Source organism: Gallus gallus, chromosome 9 (assembly GCF_016699485.2).
Source record: "Gallus gallus isolate bGalGal1 chromosome 9, bGalGal1.mat.broiler.GRCg7b, whole genome shotgun sequence".
In the NCBI taxonomy this organism is placed as follows: Eukaryota; Metazoa; Chordata; class Aves; order Galliformes; family Phasianidae; genus Gallus; species Gallus gallus.
Genome location: NC_052540.1, coordinates 10,521,272 through 10,539,461, shown reverse-complemented (window position 1 = coordinate 10,539,461; position 18,190 = coordinate 10,521,272). Strand labels below are relative to the sequence as shown.

The 18,190-nt window shown below is 37.5% G+C and overlaps 1 protein-coding gene across 4 annotated transcripts in view; it reads left to right on the top strand.

The window, feature by feature from the left end:
- The window catches only part of SLC9A9 (solute carrier family 9 member A9), a 177,119-nt gene that overhangs the window by 19,180 nt on the left and 139,749 nt on the right, over positions 1-18,190 (top strand). For all 4 annotated transcript variants that reach the window (XM_015276871.4, NM_001031305.2, XM_025153339.3 and 1 more), the window contains 1 exon segment: positions 17,244-17,359. In XM_015276871.4, the coding sequence (XP_015132357.1) occupies positions 17,244-17,359 (116 nt within the window).

Below are 18,190 nucleotides of genomic sequence, written 5' to 3'. Positions count from 1 at the left end.
CAAACTGGCACATTCACAAGTGAGCAACTCAAAAATGAATGGGAAGAGAAGGTAGTAGTTAAACCTGCCAAAATTATCTAATGGTAATTGTAAGCCCATACATTTTGTCGTATTTTTCTCAGTTCATTGAGACACAAGTTACTGCTGCCTGCCCCCAAAACTTCATCAACTTGTTTTTCCAGTAATGTGGATGGGGATTCTTATATAATCTTTACATATGACATCCACACACACAGCAAGGATGCTGTAACTAATTTTGGTTTTAATGAAAGAATAGTCTATTAATGACATGTTGACCTGATAAGTAATCCATAGCAGTAAATATATAAAATAGCTGACAATGGTTACCTGAGACTTTGTTCCTTCAAAGGCTTCACGCTCATTCCCTTCTGAAGGACAAACATTCCCACAAACCTTCTCAAGTAATGTTTCCCCTGGTTAAAGGGCCTTAGTGAGAGGTTCTCTGCTGAGGACAAAAATACACACACCATGAGGTAGCTTGTCATGGGCGATAAACAAGGATCTTCTAGCTATACCACTCAAAATTTCTTCTCCTCTGTATTCCTCCTCTCATTATTAGGTCCTGGCTCTGGGTGGCTTCAGCTATAAAAGAATTAATTATTCAAAACTCTGCCTATATGTCTCTTTTCAACAGCACCTTCTAGATACTACCCCCATTGTGCTGCAAGGACAAAAGCCTGCGGTAACAGCTGGGAGGGCTGAAAGCAAAGTTACACTTTTCAGAGGTGTGCCACACCTTGTGCCATGAAGCCTGGTTTTATTGACAAACCTCTTTATCTTTGATATTTTAAGTAAGGTGCTACACCAGGGGATATTTTTATTATTCAGAAACCTCATATTCTATTCAATTGTTGATGCCTTATTGTGAAGAGCTGGAAAATGTGATCCAAATGTAAACTAAAAGCAGCACGATCCAAAGAAAACAAACTATGTCGTTTAATGAAGTTCTTGTTTGAGGACTGATTTTTTATCTTTTGCTGCTTTTTTTTAACATGGAAACACTGCCATGTTATTCAGCCAATATCCCCGCAGGAATGCTGTGTTTTTTATTCTGTAGTAGTACTATATAAGCCCCTGTCTTAAGGGAAGTTTTAACAGTGTGGTGCCAAGATGCCATGCAGATATATTTGTGCCTTCATACCTCCTTTTCTGCAGGGGCTTCTGCCTTTAAAGTGTGTCAGAGTTACTTTCCCCTCTTTTTCTTCCTTCTTTGATCTCTCTGATCATTATATTTTTATGACTTATTTTTAATTTTCTCTTGACAGACAATACAAAAAGCCTCGTGTATGATTTTTAGTTGATAAAATTGCCTTTAGGATGCCCTTTCTCTTTTTTTAGCATTGGTCGTTGTCACTGGAACAGATGCTGGGGAGGCCGATGATTTTTCAAGTGTAGCAAGGAAGACTATAAGGAGGGTGCCTGGAGGCAGACTCTACCACTTAGAAGCATGTAGTCACACACCATGGTGTTAGCTTGCTTCGGGTAGGGAGTGGAGTGAAAGCTGAACATCAAAGTGCAGAGGAAATGTAAAATCCTTAGTGCCATGATTTCTCCTTTCATCTGTGCTTTTTCTTCTGATAAGGTGTTGCAGACAGCTCAGCTTTCTATGCCACCAAATAGATTCAGGCTTCAGTGAATACAAATGAAGATTCTGGGCATGTTTTTTTTTTATCCTTTGGAAGTTCTAACACTCACTAAAATTACTTTCAGTTTGAAAATATTGTCAATCAGCAGAAGCAGGTACAAATTCTAGAAAAACAAGGCTATTCTTTAGGCTGGAGCTGCAAGAAGGTGAGGAAGAGGAGGAAAAGTTGGGAAAAATCCATCCACAGGGACTCGTTAGGCTGAGTCAAAGTCACGTGCTCTGTGACAGCAACAGAGTGGCTTGTGGGCCAGAGGCTTCCATGCAGAATCCTGCCCATCCTTTTGAGGCTGTGTCCCATCCCAAATGCAGTCAGCTGAAAAGTTTCCAGAGAAGTGGCAATCAAAATGTACTGAACTTATACTTATAGCTCTCTTTCTGTGTTTGTACTGGGAGCTGGGAACATCCCAGAGCCAAGCTCGTGTAAGATTTTGTGAAGCAGAAGGACACTGCAAGGCAATTATACCCACTGTTTTAGTTCTATGCCCAGAAAACATTGTTTGCTTTGAACAAGGATTTAACTGGACAAAATGACTACGGCTTGGATAGGGTTTGGACAGCAGGGGGTGGCAAAGTGCAGTTCATACAAAGTTTGGAAAGTGGTCGGAGCTGCTGATCCCACCCGGGACGTGGCCTCATGCAGCCTCATGAGACTGCATGGGTATTTAACATTCATTTCCAGTCTTGAGGCATCTTCATCTATCAGACAGGATCAAGATTTATTCTCCAATCTCTTATCATTAGTGCTTAACTGCAGGCGGCTCTGCTGTGCTCTTCTGTCTTGTCTTTCATATTCTGTTCGGTTTTTACTCTACATTCATTTAATGGAAAAAAACATTATCATCATTATTTCCATGTGCGGCACAAACTTCTGTTAACTTCAGTAGGTGTCTGACAAGTGCAAGTAGTTCTGTAAAGTCTAGCTCTTTCAGTGTTTCAAAACATGGTGGTTTTACTACAGAAGTCATCAAGAAAAAGGAAAGTGTGCCTGTGCAGAAAACACTGAGGTGCAATTAACAATAAAAATAATTAAAACCACAACAACAAAACCAATACCTAAGTTAGCATAGACAGGATTCCAGACTGAAGGAAGTAGAGATCTTAAGGGCACTTTATAAAGTTTTGTCTATAAATCCCAAAATTATTTGTTAACTTAATTACGTGGAACTATGCCAACAGGCAACCTGGAACAGCTTATGTTCCTTTATTTCTGAGGTACTTCTCACTTTTGTGAATAGTTTCAAAAAAACCTGCATGTCTGTCGAGGTCCTGTCTGCTTTAGGAAAGAGTTCTCTCATGTGATACGAGCAGTATTTTATGCACTGTTGTTCAGCCTGTGGTACACGCTGCTACTGGCAAGAGTTCTGAGTAATCCATTGTCCATGTGAGATTTACAAGACAAAAAAATAAAAGGATTTCTGCAACTTACAGTTTACAATGAAGCCTAAACAGATGCTCTGTAAAACGGTCTTAGTGCATAAAAAAAATTTGACTACAGCTGCCGTATAACAGTATCAAGAACAAAAGTTACCATAGTTTTTAGTAGGCAATGCTCAGTGATGTAATATCAGTGTCCTCCCAAGAAGGGAATGTTCAGACTGGCTCATTTAGGAATGTAATCTTTTTTCTCTGATCTCTAAAGTCATAAAATGAACGTGGAGGCAGAGAAATTAGAGCAAGAAAAGAGCTATTAGACCATATATTATAGCTCATTATTCCCTCCCTAAAAGGCTACACTGCAGTATATTCATGGGTGCTTTGTCCACTATACATAAAAACCTGGGAGCATAGAAATAATGAAAGAACAATCCTAGTGTGCAGAAATGTCAGTTCTTTACTCTTCTCTTTGATCCATCTATAGGATGAAGCGAAGCTATAATTGCTGCCATTATGGGGAACAAATCTATTTGCATTTCTACAGCTCTGCAGCTCTAGCTGTGAATGTCTAATCAGCCCTATTGCTGGAAAAATATTTTCCAGCCTGTTGTCAAGTCTGTGTCTGATTGCAGCACATTACCACATAGATGCTTCACTCCACCCATGTCCTGGCCCACATCAGTGGCTGTGGTGTGAATTTGTGGAGCCAATGCTGACGTGTATGAATCAGTGTATTTCATACAGCAGTGTTAGTGCTTCAGTAACTACTCCTTCCACCTTTAATAGAATACTGCATAGCATAGCCTGCAAGGCTATCTGTGCTTCTAGAAGAACTGTAAAGCTGCTTGATGTCCTGAATAATGCATGTATACAAATCCCATGGCACACTTTTGCAGGAATAGTGGCATTTGCCCCAGTGTCCTTATCAGCCTAAGCCATAATAATTGCATTGCATATTTCTCACCCAGCCCTCTCCTGCAGTTCTGATGGCAGGCTTTGTTTCTCATTCCCTGCTCTACAGTGCTACAGGAATGGTAAGCACTATGGAGTGTGCTGCGTTCTGATGCAAATGCAGCAGCACAATGTGAGTGACAAGCATTTATAAATTTAACCTGAATCTGAGTGAGTTGCACCTACTGTTCTCCTAGTTGGTAGCACTGTGCTTTCTTCACAAACCTGAAAACTTAAGGTCAATTTAAGTTTAGCAATCAGTTTTTGTATCTGATATCCTTTTTCTTGTTGTCCAGAACATAAGTGCTTTCACTTGGCTAAGTTAAAGGTAACAGTGGGAAAAGGGTGGCCAGAGCTGTACAGAACTGGCACACTGTCAAACTGCTCATGTGAGCAATGGGAACTGCAGAGGTGAGGACAGATCATTCATTATACCTAAGTCACAGCTCTGCTCGCTCCTTTATAGCACTTAGTCCAACTGCAGGAGCCCTAACATGCCAGGTAAAGGGAAAACGTCATGCAGTCTGTCAGTTACAAACATAATGGGGAAAAAATAGTGTAATTTCCAATGAAGTAAGCGGCTTGCTCTTACAGGGGAAGTAGAGTTCACTTTCCTCTGTTTTACTCTTCATTAATTTATTTTTTGTAAATGCTGTGTATTGTAAAGGATTGTATCACAGGGATTTGGTTTGCTGATGTGCAAATATTTGTGATTCATCTGATGGAATTGTTCTTACCTAAAAGAGAAAGGGAGACTCTGTCTGAGCTCTGTAAATACTCAAAGATCAGTAAAATATTTAAAAATGATGTTGAGAGAGGTGTCTGGGACATAGTCATGCCTACTGAATAGCAGTATAAGTCCATTGTTATTCATGAAGTTACTCTGCATTTACACCCTATGGACAGGAGTCAGCTTCTAGTGACATTCAGTCTGAGCAAGTGAAGAAGGGATACACAACTGATTTTTAGTGCTATTTTCAGGGAATCCCACATACTTGCCATATTCGTCTCAACAATCTCATCTAACCTGGTACTTCAAACGGGTTAGGCAAAAATTCTTTGTCTCCTGGTGTGATGGTTCTACATACACACTTAAGGTACTACTTCCAATGTGATCCACTGTGACTGAGTTAGAGCTGTCCCAAAGTCAAAATATTTTATACAACTATCTCAAACTTTTCTCATCAGACCCATTTATTCTTCATACATTTACAAAGTACATTTTCTGTGTGAAAGCAACCAATACCTCACAACTGCATTTCCATTTAATCAATCTAATTATCATTCATTTGCCTCACCCAGGAAACATTTAAGGCAATTTTCTGCTTAATCATTTCTATTAAAAGCTACAGGAGTTGCTTTAGATTTTAGAGTCTGTCAAACCTCGTCCTGTAGAATGGTGAATTTTATTTGTTAGTTTAACAAGACAAACAACCATTATGAAGACCCTACAGTGGAAGTAGTGCGTCCCTCATGAGACACATCCAGTCAGTTTGTCCTAAATATATTACTTCGACAACTGCTCAGATATTCTGCTGGAAAACTGTCTTTTATACAGCTGACTGTTGTGCCTGTTTAAGTCTCCTTAATCGGATTTCAGTGCTAGTAAAATAAAGCATAATTATTTACAAGTTTATTCTGCCTTCAGGGGAAAGAAAATGAGAAACTGGAGAGGGAGTGAAGTAGATTTATTGTGAAGGTTCATTCACATATCCTACAGGATCTTATAGGTTTATATCCTACAAAGCAAAATGAATAGGCAATAATTTCCACCCACTGACATTTACTAGCAATAACTAACCACATTCCCTGGCAATCCCTAAACTGTGGCTGGACAAGTCCAGCATCTGCAAAGCATTGAGTTTCACTAGAAATAAGCAGCATCTACTTGTGAATGCACGATGAGCTCTTCCATGGGAAGCTTAATGTTGTGGTTTAACCAGGCAAGCAGCTGAACGCCACACAGCCTTTAACTCACCGCTCGCCTCCCAGTGGCACAGGGACAGAATTGGGAAAAAAAAAAAGTCACTGGCATAAATCACTCCTTGTGGCTACCTGAGGAACAGGGACTGGAATGGGCTGTGAACCTGGAAGAAGTCTTTATTTCTTTCTTGTTACTCAGTATCGACTCTTCTGCTGTTTCTGTGCTCCTCAGATACGGTAGCTCGCTGAGGCATCTTTGCCATAGGCGTTTGGTGCATCAGAGAGAAAAGTCAAATCTGCAGGACAACATTAATCCTATCGTAATTATCTGTAATTGAAGAACTTAACAAATCCACATTTGATGGATTTTTGGTCTAAAAAAAAAAAAAAAAAGGAGACAACTTTGGGATTCTGCGACTATGTTTTAGTGCATTAAAATTGTGTTTCTATCCAATGCAGAAATTAAGAATAGCAGTGTAAGAAGGAGGTAACTTATTTGCCACAAGTTACAGCATTCTGAAGCTCACTGCCTGCTGACTCATTCTGAATCATATCAGGACACATTTATTCACCCTGGAAAGTTATTTACTAGCCTATAATATTCCTATTCCCGAATATTCATCACTCTAGTTTCATGTCACATTAGACATATCTGTTGATCTATTCTTTAGTTAAACTCTTTACCTTTGAAAAAATTCAGTTTGCACTTGGTCAGTGATCATTGCACATTCATACTCATATCCCTGCGAATAGAACCTAGCCCGCACACAAGAAATCTTGGCATTCTCCTCCTTCCTTGTCTACTATAGCAAGGATGCTGGCTTAGCCACCAGAGACAAGTAATCTTTGGTCATAAACTTCCGCTAATTTTGAATTTTATCTGTGCCTTGTATCACCTATTCCAGACAAAAGGGGTTTGACTCATATGTGGAAAGCTGTAGGTAGAGAGCACGAAATAGGCATAGAGAAGTCAGCATAACACTAAGTACCAATTTAAAATGTGAATACAGCATACAGCTACTACCCAAACAAGGTCTTTTCTAGCCTCTCTACAGTTTCAGTTTTTCATTCTGTTTAAAAAGTAAAACCAGTCTGGATGGATGGGTTTCTTTTGTTCTTCAGCACTTTTATTGCTACTTGACTGAGGTAGTCCAATAAAAATGCTAAAACGGTTTCAAACATATTTCTTTATAGTTCATTTCATGTCCTATTCTACAACAGATTACTCTCTAATCTAATTTACATTATACTGAAATCACAAAATGATCATAATTATCTTTGATGGCAATACAAGCTCATTTAAAGGGAATATGAGGTGGTCCAGTGGGAACCTATTGTAACTGGTCCTTGCACACATAAGATCATTGTATGCTGATGAGAAATACCAAATGAAAATGTTTTCATATTTTAAATGGATTATTCTTCAAATTTAGGCCAAAAATATGTCTGTTTCAGCGTTCCTGTTGATTTTCAGTCTGAATTTTTAGGATAGCAGCTAACTTGCTCATGAATTAATTCAGAGTGAATACTGAACAGGAACATGTCTGTTCCTTTCCTAAATACTTTCCTCAGAATTTCTGCAGAATTGGGTTTTTTAATTCCTTTTAATCATACAATCATTGAGGTCCGTCAGTTTAGAAGACTTTCCCTCAGCTGGTCCTTCTACTAACATTCTTAGCTGTCTTGAAACATATTTCTGAAAGTAGGATTCTGCTGTCACATGGAGTTCTGAAGAAATTTCAATTAAAAGTTTTTTGACAGAGGGAATGTTTTTGAGGTAAAAAAGAAAAGGCAAAATGATCCTCATTTAATTCCTCTGCCAATATAATAATGATAGGACATTTGAAGCTGATCAAAGGTGAAGAAAATAGATACAAACTTTTGTTCTTAGTCCATAGCTAATCTGTGATACTTACTGCTATCAGACATTGCTAAAGCCATGGATTTAGCAGAGCCTTTAATAAAATCAGACATTTATATTGATAATGAGATGGGATTAGAGGTCTTCACATTTCAGAATACAAAACACCCACTCATCTGTGGACCAGAAAGAAACTTCTTTTATATAAAGCAGTTTCCTGATTGTCTGTAAGAGGTTTTCTTGAACTTAGGAAATCTCTTGAATGTTTTGACCAAGCTGTATTCTTTAGGATATCAACATCTTCTGGTGTAGAGAGAAATTTTTCTTCTATGACTGCTATAATACTGATAATCACTGAAATAACTAACTGGTGAACTAAATCACTGCTGTCCAAATGAATTAGCCAATTCAGTAGTGAATCTCATTTACCTAGCACTCTTACTTCCTGTTCATTATGTGTCAATAGTTCTGTAGTCATCATTAAATTATGATGCTTTCAAATCCTATAGGGAATACCCTATCAATAGCTTTTTATCATCTCTTCTGTAAACTGGGTATTGTCAGTCCTTCTCTTCTCATATGGAGGTCTCTTAGTGTTGCTAGCATTTTCCTCAAAATTTCATCAGCATTTTTAAAACAGCTATTTATGGATTTCTAAAATTATTTAACGTTATGGTTTCTGGAAAACTTTACCTCTCATCTTTTACATTTGTTTTTATTTTTACTTTCACGATGATACCTGTCTCAAAATATGCATGTGATATTGTCAGTTATCCCGTATTTATTGTCAGGTTTCTTAATAAATAACATTGAGTTAAGTAAATCTCGATGTAATGTTTAAATCTTTGTAGCGCAATAAAATATTCAGTGGTAGTATATATTGGATGCAGTACAGCTGACAGTGTTTCATGGCTCATTTACCCAAGTAATTATGAGATTGTAGTCATCACTCAAAGACCAAGTGCAGCTTTTTCATTGCAAAGACATTCAGGTTTAATGGCTCTGATTTAAATGGAGCTCAGGAGCGGAGGAATCCTGGAGTTGTGCTATACTCATTAAAAGAATATTTAAAAAGCATTAAATAATATTGTGCAGTTGTAAACTGTGGTGGATTGGTTGGTGTGACTTTACTGCATAATATTATGTAACTATACTACAAAAAAGACTATTTGAAATCCAATCTGAAAAAGACTGAACTTTGTGGGGAGCTTCTAAACAAACAAACAAGCACATTGAAATCCTGTTTATAGACAGTTTCCAGCTATTGGAAGTGACCTCAACTGACTTTTCAGCTCACTTAGGCACACATCTCACTTGGAAATCACTGCAAAGAATGAGTTAGTAGGTGATAAAGTTAAAATGACAGCACATGGCTTCAAAGCAAAGTGAAAAATATTCAACCTGGAGATATTATGATTTAAGAAACTACTTTAAAATTTTTAAGAAATGATTTTGTAAGAAAAAAATAAAGGTTGTTCTGTTTTTCTAGTTAATTTTTAGCAAGATTAACTGACAGACTGTGACATAACTGTACATTAGTATGTAGACTGATTTACATGTGGTAAAATATGACTGAGGACAGTTTAGTAATGTCAGAATGAGATGTGTGTCATTCATCTTGACTTACTTTTGCCACCTTGTTAGCATTACTTAGGAAAATCTGCAATTGCACCTTTAAATTAAACACATCTTTGTATCAGAACAGACATTTTCAATGGTCCATCTGTATTACAGAAGACTAATCAAAATATTGAACTCTAGCAATTCCTAACTTTCTTGAGCGAGACTCTATAGGAGAGTGTTGTAAGCTAAGGCTCACATTCAGACTTTTTGACCCCTCAGGCATTCTGCACTCTCATTCACGCCAGGCTAAAGCATCAAACACAAATACGGTTGGGCCTTTTCTAAATTCAAAATAAGCTTTGGCTTCACTTCAGCTTCCAAAGGCATAACAATAGCCTGTGACTGGGGACAGATCAGCGATGGGTGCACGTGCACCCATTGTCACCTCTAAGCTAGCTCCCAGGGGGGCTGCTGATACATGCAGGGCTGCTGTCCTTTTGCATATATTCCCCTTGCTGCAGCCTGTGATTGGACATGTGTACATGTGCTTCAGTTGATCTCTTCCAGAACCAGCATAAGAAAGGAGAGTCTCTGTCTTTGGTCCTATACCAATAAAGAAGGGTATAAAACGTAAGATAAATATTACAGCAGTGCAACCCTTCTTACTCCCATCCACCCAAATCCTACCTCTGAGGTGTGCATTTCTCTCCACTAGGCCTACCTATCAAAACTTCTTATTTAAGAAGGAAATAAGGGATTATCTGTGACCACTGACAGTCTTGCATGTTAGATATCACTAAGCAAAAGCTCTTCTGACACCATCTACAGCCTAGCCAGGAGCACAGCTGTGCTCATTTGAACAGTTTCTCTCAGGTCTATAGATACTAAATAGTAACTACACTCATCAGCCGAGCCATCATTGTGTCTCAGGTAACCAGGTCTGCAGAGGATTAGTAAAGCCCATTTCTCTTCTGTTTTTCTAATCCTACCTGTGTGATTTATACAGAATACTTTAAGGTAAATTTACTGTTGGTTTACAGTTACGTGAGACACTTCAGTGAGGTTTACTCTTGCCTTGATTAGTTAGCGGATGATTTACTGAAGAAAAGGTCATGTAATAACTTTTCTAGTGACAAAGCTGATTTAGAAGATGACAAAAAGAAGAATGTACTGGTGCATACTGTATTTTTAAACAGAGAATCACTGTTGCCAAAACAATGGTGTGAAGATTTCCACTGTACAGAAAAAGCTATAGGAAGAAATAGAATGATCACATTAAAGAAATGAATATTTCTTTTTCATCTCTACTACTTATATTTCACAGTTTACATTTTAAATTCTGACTCTTTTCATTACTATTGCAAAATCAATCAGTCAATCACTATCTTACTTCATATACAAGCAGGAATAGAATCTTTGTTCTCTTTTCTCATATTATTGACTTATTAATATTGCTATTCATTGTGAAAAGAAATGCCACTCAGGTTTTTATTCATCTTTTGCTTGCATGATTGCAATCTGTAGCTGTGTGCAACTGGCTTCGAGCTACAAGCTAATCATATCTAGATAGAGTAAGGTTCTTTGGGGAGATAAAATATGAGATGAAAAATTCTCTGTAGATTAGAAAACATACTTGGCAGGAAAGATTTAAATTACAAATCTCAGTCATACTACATAGCACAACTGCACACACATTTAAAATCTAGAATTATGCTTTTTAAACCTTTAACACAATAAAAACTAGTAGTGATATTCAGCAGGGATGCTGCAATAAATAACAAAACTGAAAAAAAAAAAAAAAGAAGACAACTGCTGATAAAGTCATCAGGCAGATGGGTCTGTCTGTATTGAGGATATGGCGTGTATATCGTGCACCCTCATTTAATGGCTTCTGTTACATTCTAATTATGTTCCCTGCAGCTTTAAATTGAGAATAGAGTCTTGTGGAACTGATAGGTTTTCCCTTTAGTTTGCATATGAGGATACAGCTTCTTATTAAAGAAGAAACATTCTATAAACCAACCCACCAACCTGTATGTACAGCCACACTTTTTGTTTTGTTTTGTTTTGCTGTATTGCAGAGGGACAGGCACTGTGGCACCACTTTCTGCAGCTGAGGATTTGGTCAGGCATCAAGGCTCAGCACAGCTTTTCTCTCCTGACTGCAGCATTCAGGCACATTTTTATCATGAGCAATTTGTAGGACTTATTTCAGCTTATATTTGTCTCACCTCGCATTTACCCAAGCTACCTTGTGCAAACAAAGAAAAAAAAACCCAAACCTATACTTTTGCATAGCAGGCTGGGTCAAAGCTCAGAGACTGTACTGCTTCTCAGAGTCTGTCTCTGAAAATATGAGCAAGAAGAATACTGACTTTCCTTCGTGTACTTATGTTGTATGAATCATCTGCTGCATCGATGGGACAATATTTGGTAGTTGCTCTTGCTTTTTCCCTTCCTTCTTCATTTGGATCTTTGTGACTCTGCTATTTCAGCCTGTTCTATATGTACCTGAGACTAGTAAGGGTCAATTGCTTTTACCACAGTATCAACAGATGTTTGACAGTGATTCTGCAGAAGGTTTTCATCTGAACTAGCAGCCCTTGCTTTTGTGCTAAGTGAAGATAGAAACTTCAGATGAAACAATGTATTTGCTCTGAGAAGATCAGAATGGATAAAAGCAGGGGTGTGACAAGGTTCCTCTGTCAGTGGCAATCTCTGCCTGTCATTTTCACTTTGTTCTCTACTTTGCTTGCTGTTCATGCATATGTAGTCCCTCTCCACAGTGTTTTTGGACACCATGTGGTCTTGCATTCCCAGAAATGCTGGTAACTTGAGCTGCTATTTGCCAGCTGCATTTAGGTATGATAAAGCTATTTGTTATGTGTGTAGTTTTCAGGTATGCTGCTTATTGACATGTTTCTTATGTAGCCTTTCTTGTCAGCTCATATGGCTAAGCTCTTGCCAGGCGCTCATCTTTCCTGTCTTGAAACCAGAATCTTTTTCCTCATGCCTTCCCTGATGTAATCTGACCCCATTTGTGGCTATTCACAATGCTTCTGTTAAAACTGTTCTCTCAGCTCCTTGACAGCTTTAAATCTTTCCTACGGCCTCCCTGTTCTATTCTACATCAAACACGCCCTGCTGGCTTTTACTGTAAAACTACAAATAATTTCTTATTTACTAGCTGTATGTTGGACAGATGTTTTAATATTCAGAACTTACAGAGCTGACCCAAAACCCCCAAAGCAATTTCAGTATCTCTTTTCACATGATTTCTTAAAACCAGCTGTTCCTAAAAGAAACTCTTGCAAACAAATAGTTATGTGCAGCTTTTCCTGAGCATTTAAATAGTTTCCTGAGTAGTCATTACTCTGCAAAATCCTTTGGAGAGGGCTCTTTTCTTCCTCTACATTTAAACAGCAGCTGGTCTGGAATGTCCCAGTCCCAGACTAGACTTCCTTGAGAGCAGCTGTACACATAAGCTCTCTGTCGATATCCAGCAGTACCCAGTCAGCCAATCTGCTCTACATACTCCATTCTTGAAGGTACAGCAAAAAAAGATTTGTAGCAACTGAACTTTGGCAATTAAAAAAAAAAAACAACAACAACAACAAAAAAAACCTGGACCTCTAACAAACATATTATTTCCCCTTTATTCACACAGGTAAGCTTTAATGCAGGCCAGATGCTCAGAACCACAAATGCCATGCAGAATTGTTGTCCTGGTTCTCCAGTAATTGTTATTCACTTGGATTCTTTTTTTTTTTTTTTTTTTTTTTTTTTCCAAGTCTGAAGTTTATTTTGTATTCTGCTGAGATTTCATGTGGTCTCCTTGTTTATTCACACCAGAAATACTTATAATGAAAGCTCAGTTTCCCAGAAAATGATTCTGACTTCAAGTCAAATATTTATATGGTGTTTCCTCTACTGTGCAATGACAACACTGTATGTAGAATATTTGAGAGCTGAGGCACTTGGGACTTGCCAGTCTTGCATAATTTGGAAAATTCTAAATTCTCCTGTGTTTCATTTACATTTCTGTTTTTTCTCTTTTCTGTTAAATGGCAAAAAATACATCTTCTTGATGTGATACTCCCCATGCTTTCAAATAACATTATGTTGGGTGCAGAAAATGTCAGGCCTCCTACAGCACAGCTGTTTTTTTCTTCTATTGTATTCCTTTATTAATATTCCAAATCACTGACCAAATCAGTTACTCACAAACGGTGTTTGCAGCACTGAGTACTGAGTCACCGCTGAGTCTGAGAAGTCTTCAGTGACCATTCATTACTATTCAGTTTACACAGCTTTTTTTCTAAAATATTTTTCTAATCATCTAGTTAGTGGTCATACAAGGAATTTGATGAATTTGCATATTTATTCACGATAAGAGGGTAGGGCAACCCAAAGTATATTCCCTGCTAAATAAGGATTATACATTGTTCCTTTAATATATTTCTAGTTCCAAAGCTGGTATGGATTGAGACACTTTGTCACCTAGCAAAATCCATGTCTTCAAATTACCTAAATAATGCTGAATGGATAGAGGAGAAAAAAATTAGACTTCAGTGTGTGGTAGCGTCATGCTCAGACTTTCCCTTGCCCAAGATGAGGACCGAGGTCATCTGTTACCACATCAAATTTATACATTCACGCACTTCCCAGCTGTCTAATTTAATGAATAATGGCTAATGCTAAGCAAGGTGAAGCAGCTTCTAGGCACTAGGAACCTGCAGTCCCTCTTTGGCTCCCTCTCTAGTGAAAATGAAGAAGGTTAACCAGGTGACGCAGGAGTTTGAATCTGAGGCACACACGTCTTACGTATCAGAGAGCTGAGGAAAAGGGGAATGCAAAGTGGAGCTATCCCTTTTTCATTCATCTCTGACCTTTGTGCCAGCAACTCTCTAACAGACTTCTGTGGCAAGACAGGTCATTCGCTAGTTTGGGAATGCAAAAAGATCTTTCAACAAGCAGTACATTCATTAGATAGTGCTGGAAAAGCCTCCTTCACCCCTCAAAGACTGGTAAGGAGTTAAGGAGCTTTACTGGTGAAAATAAAGTATAGCAGGGTTCTAGGCAGCAGCTCTGAGGATTCCTATTCTCAACATAAGAGTCTTCTGTCTAAATCTCTTCTTAGATCTGTTGCTTATATTTTTTTGTTCCACAGAACAGTACATGCTTCTTCACTATGGGAAAAAAAGAAGAATGATATCTCAAGTGACTGATAGAGAGTTCTAAATGGCGCATATTTCATGGTATAAATGCAAAATCCAGATTTATATGCAGAAAATAGCAGTTACTTTATAATGTTTATTATCAGTGAAGTATCATTCAGAGCACAGAGAGAAAGGTCTCATAGTTGAAGGGGCATCCACTTTCCCAAAATATAGATTAAAAACACAATGCAAGAAGTATATGAATTATGTTGCAAGTATATTTTAAAGGCAAGATTTTCAAAGCTATACTGGAAATTAGGGTTATGTGGGTTGCAGCTGGGCTTCTATTTTCTTTATGGAGCCCTGGAGATCTCAGTTCTGATACAAAGCTTAGTGTTACAGACTTGTAACAAAGATTATTTGACAGGTAGAAACTGGAAAAACAGAAGCATTGTTTTATATTGTTTGTTAAGTTGATCTGTGTCAATAGCCTACCCTTTGTAAACAGTGTGCACTGGACTGGGAATGCATTCCAGTGGGAAAGAAACATTCTGGAGGAAATTCAAGAGTACTAGCATCTTATTTATAACTTTATAACTGATGTTTTAGTAATACTTCTATTTTAAATGTATACTAAACTGACTGTTGAAGATTATTAAATCAGTTGGATTTGCTGAAATTTGGTGGGTTTAAAAATAACATTATGAATGAGAACAGCTCTAAAAATTAATAAGACCAATTTTTTAGTTTGTGTTTTATAACAGCAACAGGAACATCAGCAGAGGGTGTTTCCTCAGGATTAATATGCTGATGTCACTGGTGTATGCTTCTCTCCTTGGATTTCCATTAAGAGCAGTTATGTTGTGTGGCACTTCATGATGTTTAATGCCACTGTAGTTGGAAGCTCAAATATCCAGTTGAGATCCCAATTTTAAATATGTAGTGGAAAAGTCACACTAGATTAATTACTTCTCCAAAGAGATTTGTTTTTAACATTTGTCATAGATAAATTTCTTTCTTGTTTATATTTGTCTACACTGGACTGTATCACCTGAACAATCTGTCAGCTAATAAAATGTTAAAGCAAGGCTGGCATTTTTGGATCAAAAATTTTGAATTAAAAATTAGCTGGAATGCATGGGGTTAGAGCTTGACCTTGGTTTGAGCACTCCAAGATACAGAGTAACGTCTGTGGTTTAAGAGAATATTTTCTTAGTTCTAACCTGTAAAGTTGAGAAAAGGATCTGATTTCTAATGGAGAGTAACTGAAGTATTTTTATTTAAAATGTAAATCTGTAAAAAAAATAATCACGTTACGTGCTCAGCTTGTACTACGTACAGATAAATGCAATGAAGTGAAATCAGATTTATTAATAGTAAGCAGATGTGCATTATGACAAATTTATTAAATGATTTTCCAGAGAGCAAACTCTCACCCACAGTTAAATTAATTTTACAAGCATCAGAGAAGTCATCCCAGTTTAGAAGTGCCCTTTGATTTCTACTTTTCATAACGGCCTCTAAGCCAAACTCCTTGTGTAGTCTGGGGAGATGATAAGAAACTGAATGTTGAGAGGAGTAGAAAAGTGACAACTGAAAATGAAAGAAATGTGTTCCATAAGGTTGTTTTTGTTTTGTTTTGTTTTGCATTTTGTGTGGCTGTGTCCAGTAAGAAATCACTCTGAGTGATGATTAATGATCACCTTGAATAATGCATAGCCTCTATTAAAAACATCCAGCTTTTAAAGAAAAGATTAACAACTAAGTTTTAAAAGTTAATTCACAGTATATAAGGATTTGTGTGCATGTTTTCAAATGTGCCAGGTGGATGAGGTGCAAGTACAGATTCATTGGATTCATTTAAGCCAGCAGTTTCTCACACAGTCCAAAAATACTTCTGACCACTGGGGAGTTCTATGATGACCTGTTTCCCTCTTTTTAGGTTTTTGTAGCTGAAAATTTGCTCTGTCAAACATTGTTATTGTGCTCATTTTATCAGTTGTAGTTTCCGTGAAAATAAATAGGAGCCTTTACTTTTGGAGCGATCTACATATTAACTAGATCAGAAATATACAATTTTTTTTTCTAACCTACTGCAGTTTTTAACAGTTAGTAATTTTTTTTTTAAGGTATTTCAATGTTCTTCTTAGAATACACATCTCTGACATTAGTACTGAATGATATAAACCACTGATAACACTTCATGCAAATCTATGGGAGATTTAGCAGTGCATTTTGAAGTGCGGTTTTGTTGCCTCACTGTCATTGTGAGCTGTAAAACATCTGTCTCATTTATAGACTCATCGGGAATTTTGAATACAACATTTAAAAGCTGATGGCAATGAAGATGATTAATTTAGAAATGTTAGAACAAACCACGCAGCTGATTTTTACTGTCTTTGTGTAAAGGCTCTATAGCATTAGGCAAATCAGTCTTGATAATGTCCTTTTAAGCTTACATTATCTTTCCATCTGAAAAATAAACAACTTGAAGTATTGTCCTCAGCCAACAGCAGAGGGCAATTATTCATAAAAGTCTTTGCATTTGAACTGTCTATAAAGTTTGATACAGTGCTGGAATAGTTTAATAGGAAACAGAATTTTTATGACAGTAGTTTATGTTCATTATTCAGATGGTATGGTTATTTAAAAGAAGCTGAAGAGAACAAGAAACTGCTTAACATTGTGAAACAACCATAAGTGTTATATACTGTGTCTTAATGACTTCTCAACTTTCCTATGGCAGGTTGATAATGTACGGTTTTGTGAAGGCCATGGTACGCCTTGGCCAGTTAAAAGGATGGGAATTCCACTTCACTGACTGTTTATTTTTTGGATCGCTGATGTCTGCCACAGATCCAGGTAACAGTTATTATTATCAAAACTCAGGAGAGTAAATAAAAAAATAATGTCTGTATATGCCATCAAAATGTTTGAAGTGTCAGTTCTTCTTGATTTTGATTCCTATAGTTGATAAATATCTGCTATTCTGATTATCATAAGACAAAGTGCCTCCAAAGATTTTAGTAACTGGTTTACCTATGTTAAGTTCGCACACCTTATAAATGCAGTTGCTGAAGTGACTGAAATAAAGTTTCTCTCCAGTTTTCAAGATACCTATCTGTTTATTGCTGGGCTTGGTGCACCCCAGGGTGCAGTTGGCCCTTTGGGCTACCAGGGCATAGTGCTGGCTCAGATTCAACTTGCTGTCAACCAGAACCCCCAGATCCCTTTCTGTGGGGTTACTCTCTAGCATCTCATCCTCCACGCTGTGCACACATCCAGGGATGCCCCATCTTAGGTGCAGAATCTGGCACGTGGCCTTGCTAGATTTTATAAAGTTGGTGATTGCCCAGATTTGTCAAGATCTGTCTACAAGGCTTCTCAACCCCCAAGTGAATCAACAGCTCCTCCTAATTTAGTATCATCTGCAGACTTAGTATGCATTCCAGTCCTGCATCCAGATCATTTATAAAATGTGTGATCTAACCCAGTTTAAAGATATAGGGAACTATCTTTCAGATCTCACTGTATAAATATTTTTATAAAGGATCAGTTTAAAATTTGAATGCAGTGTTGCATGGTAAATACAATTCTGAGAAGATAGATGCCAACATGTTGACCTGAGCTTGCAGATGTTAGATTTAAAGCCTAACATTGCAGTAAGTATCCAAGTGTGAGAGAAATAGATTC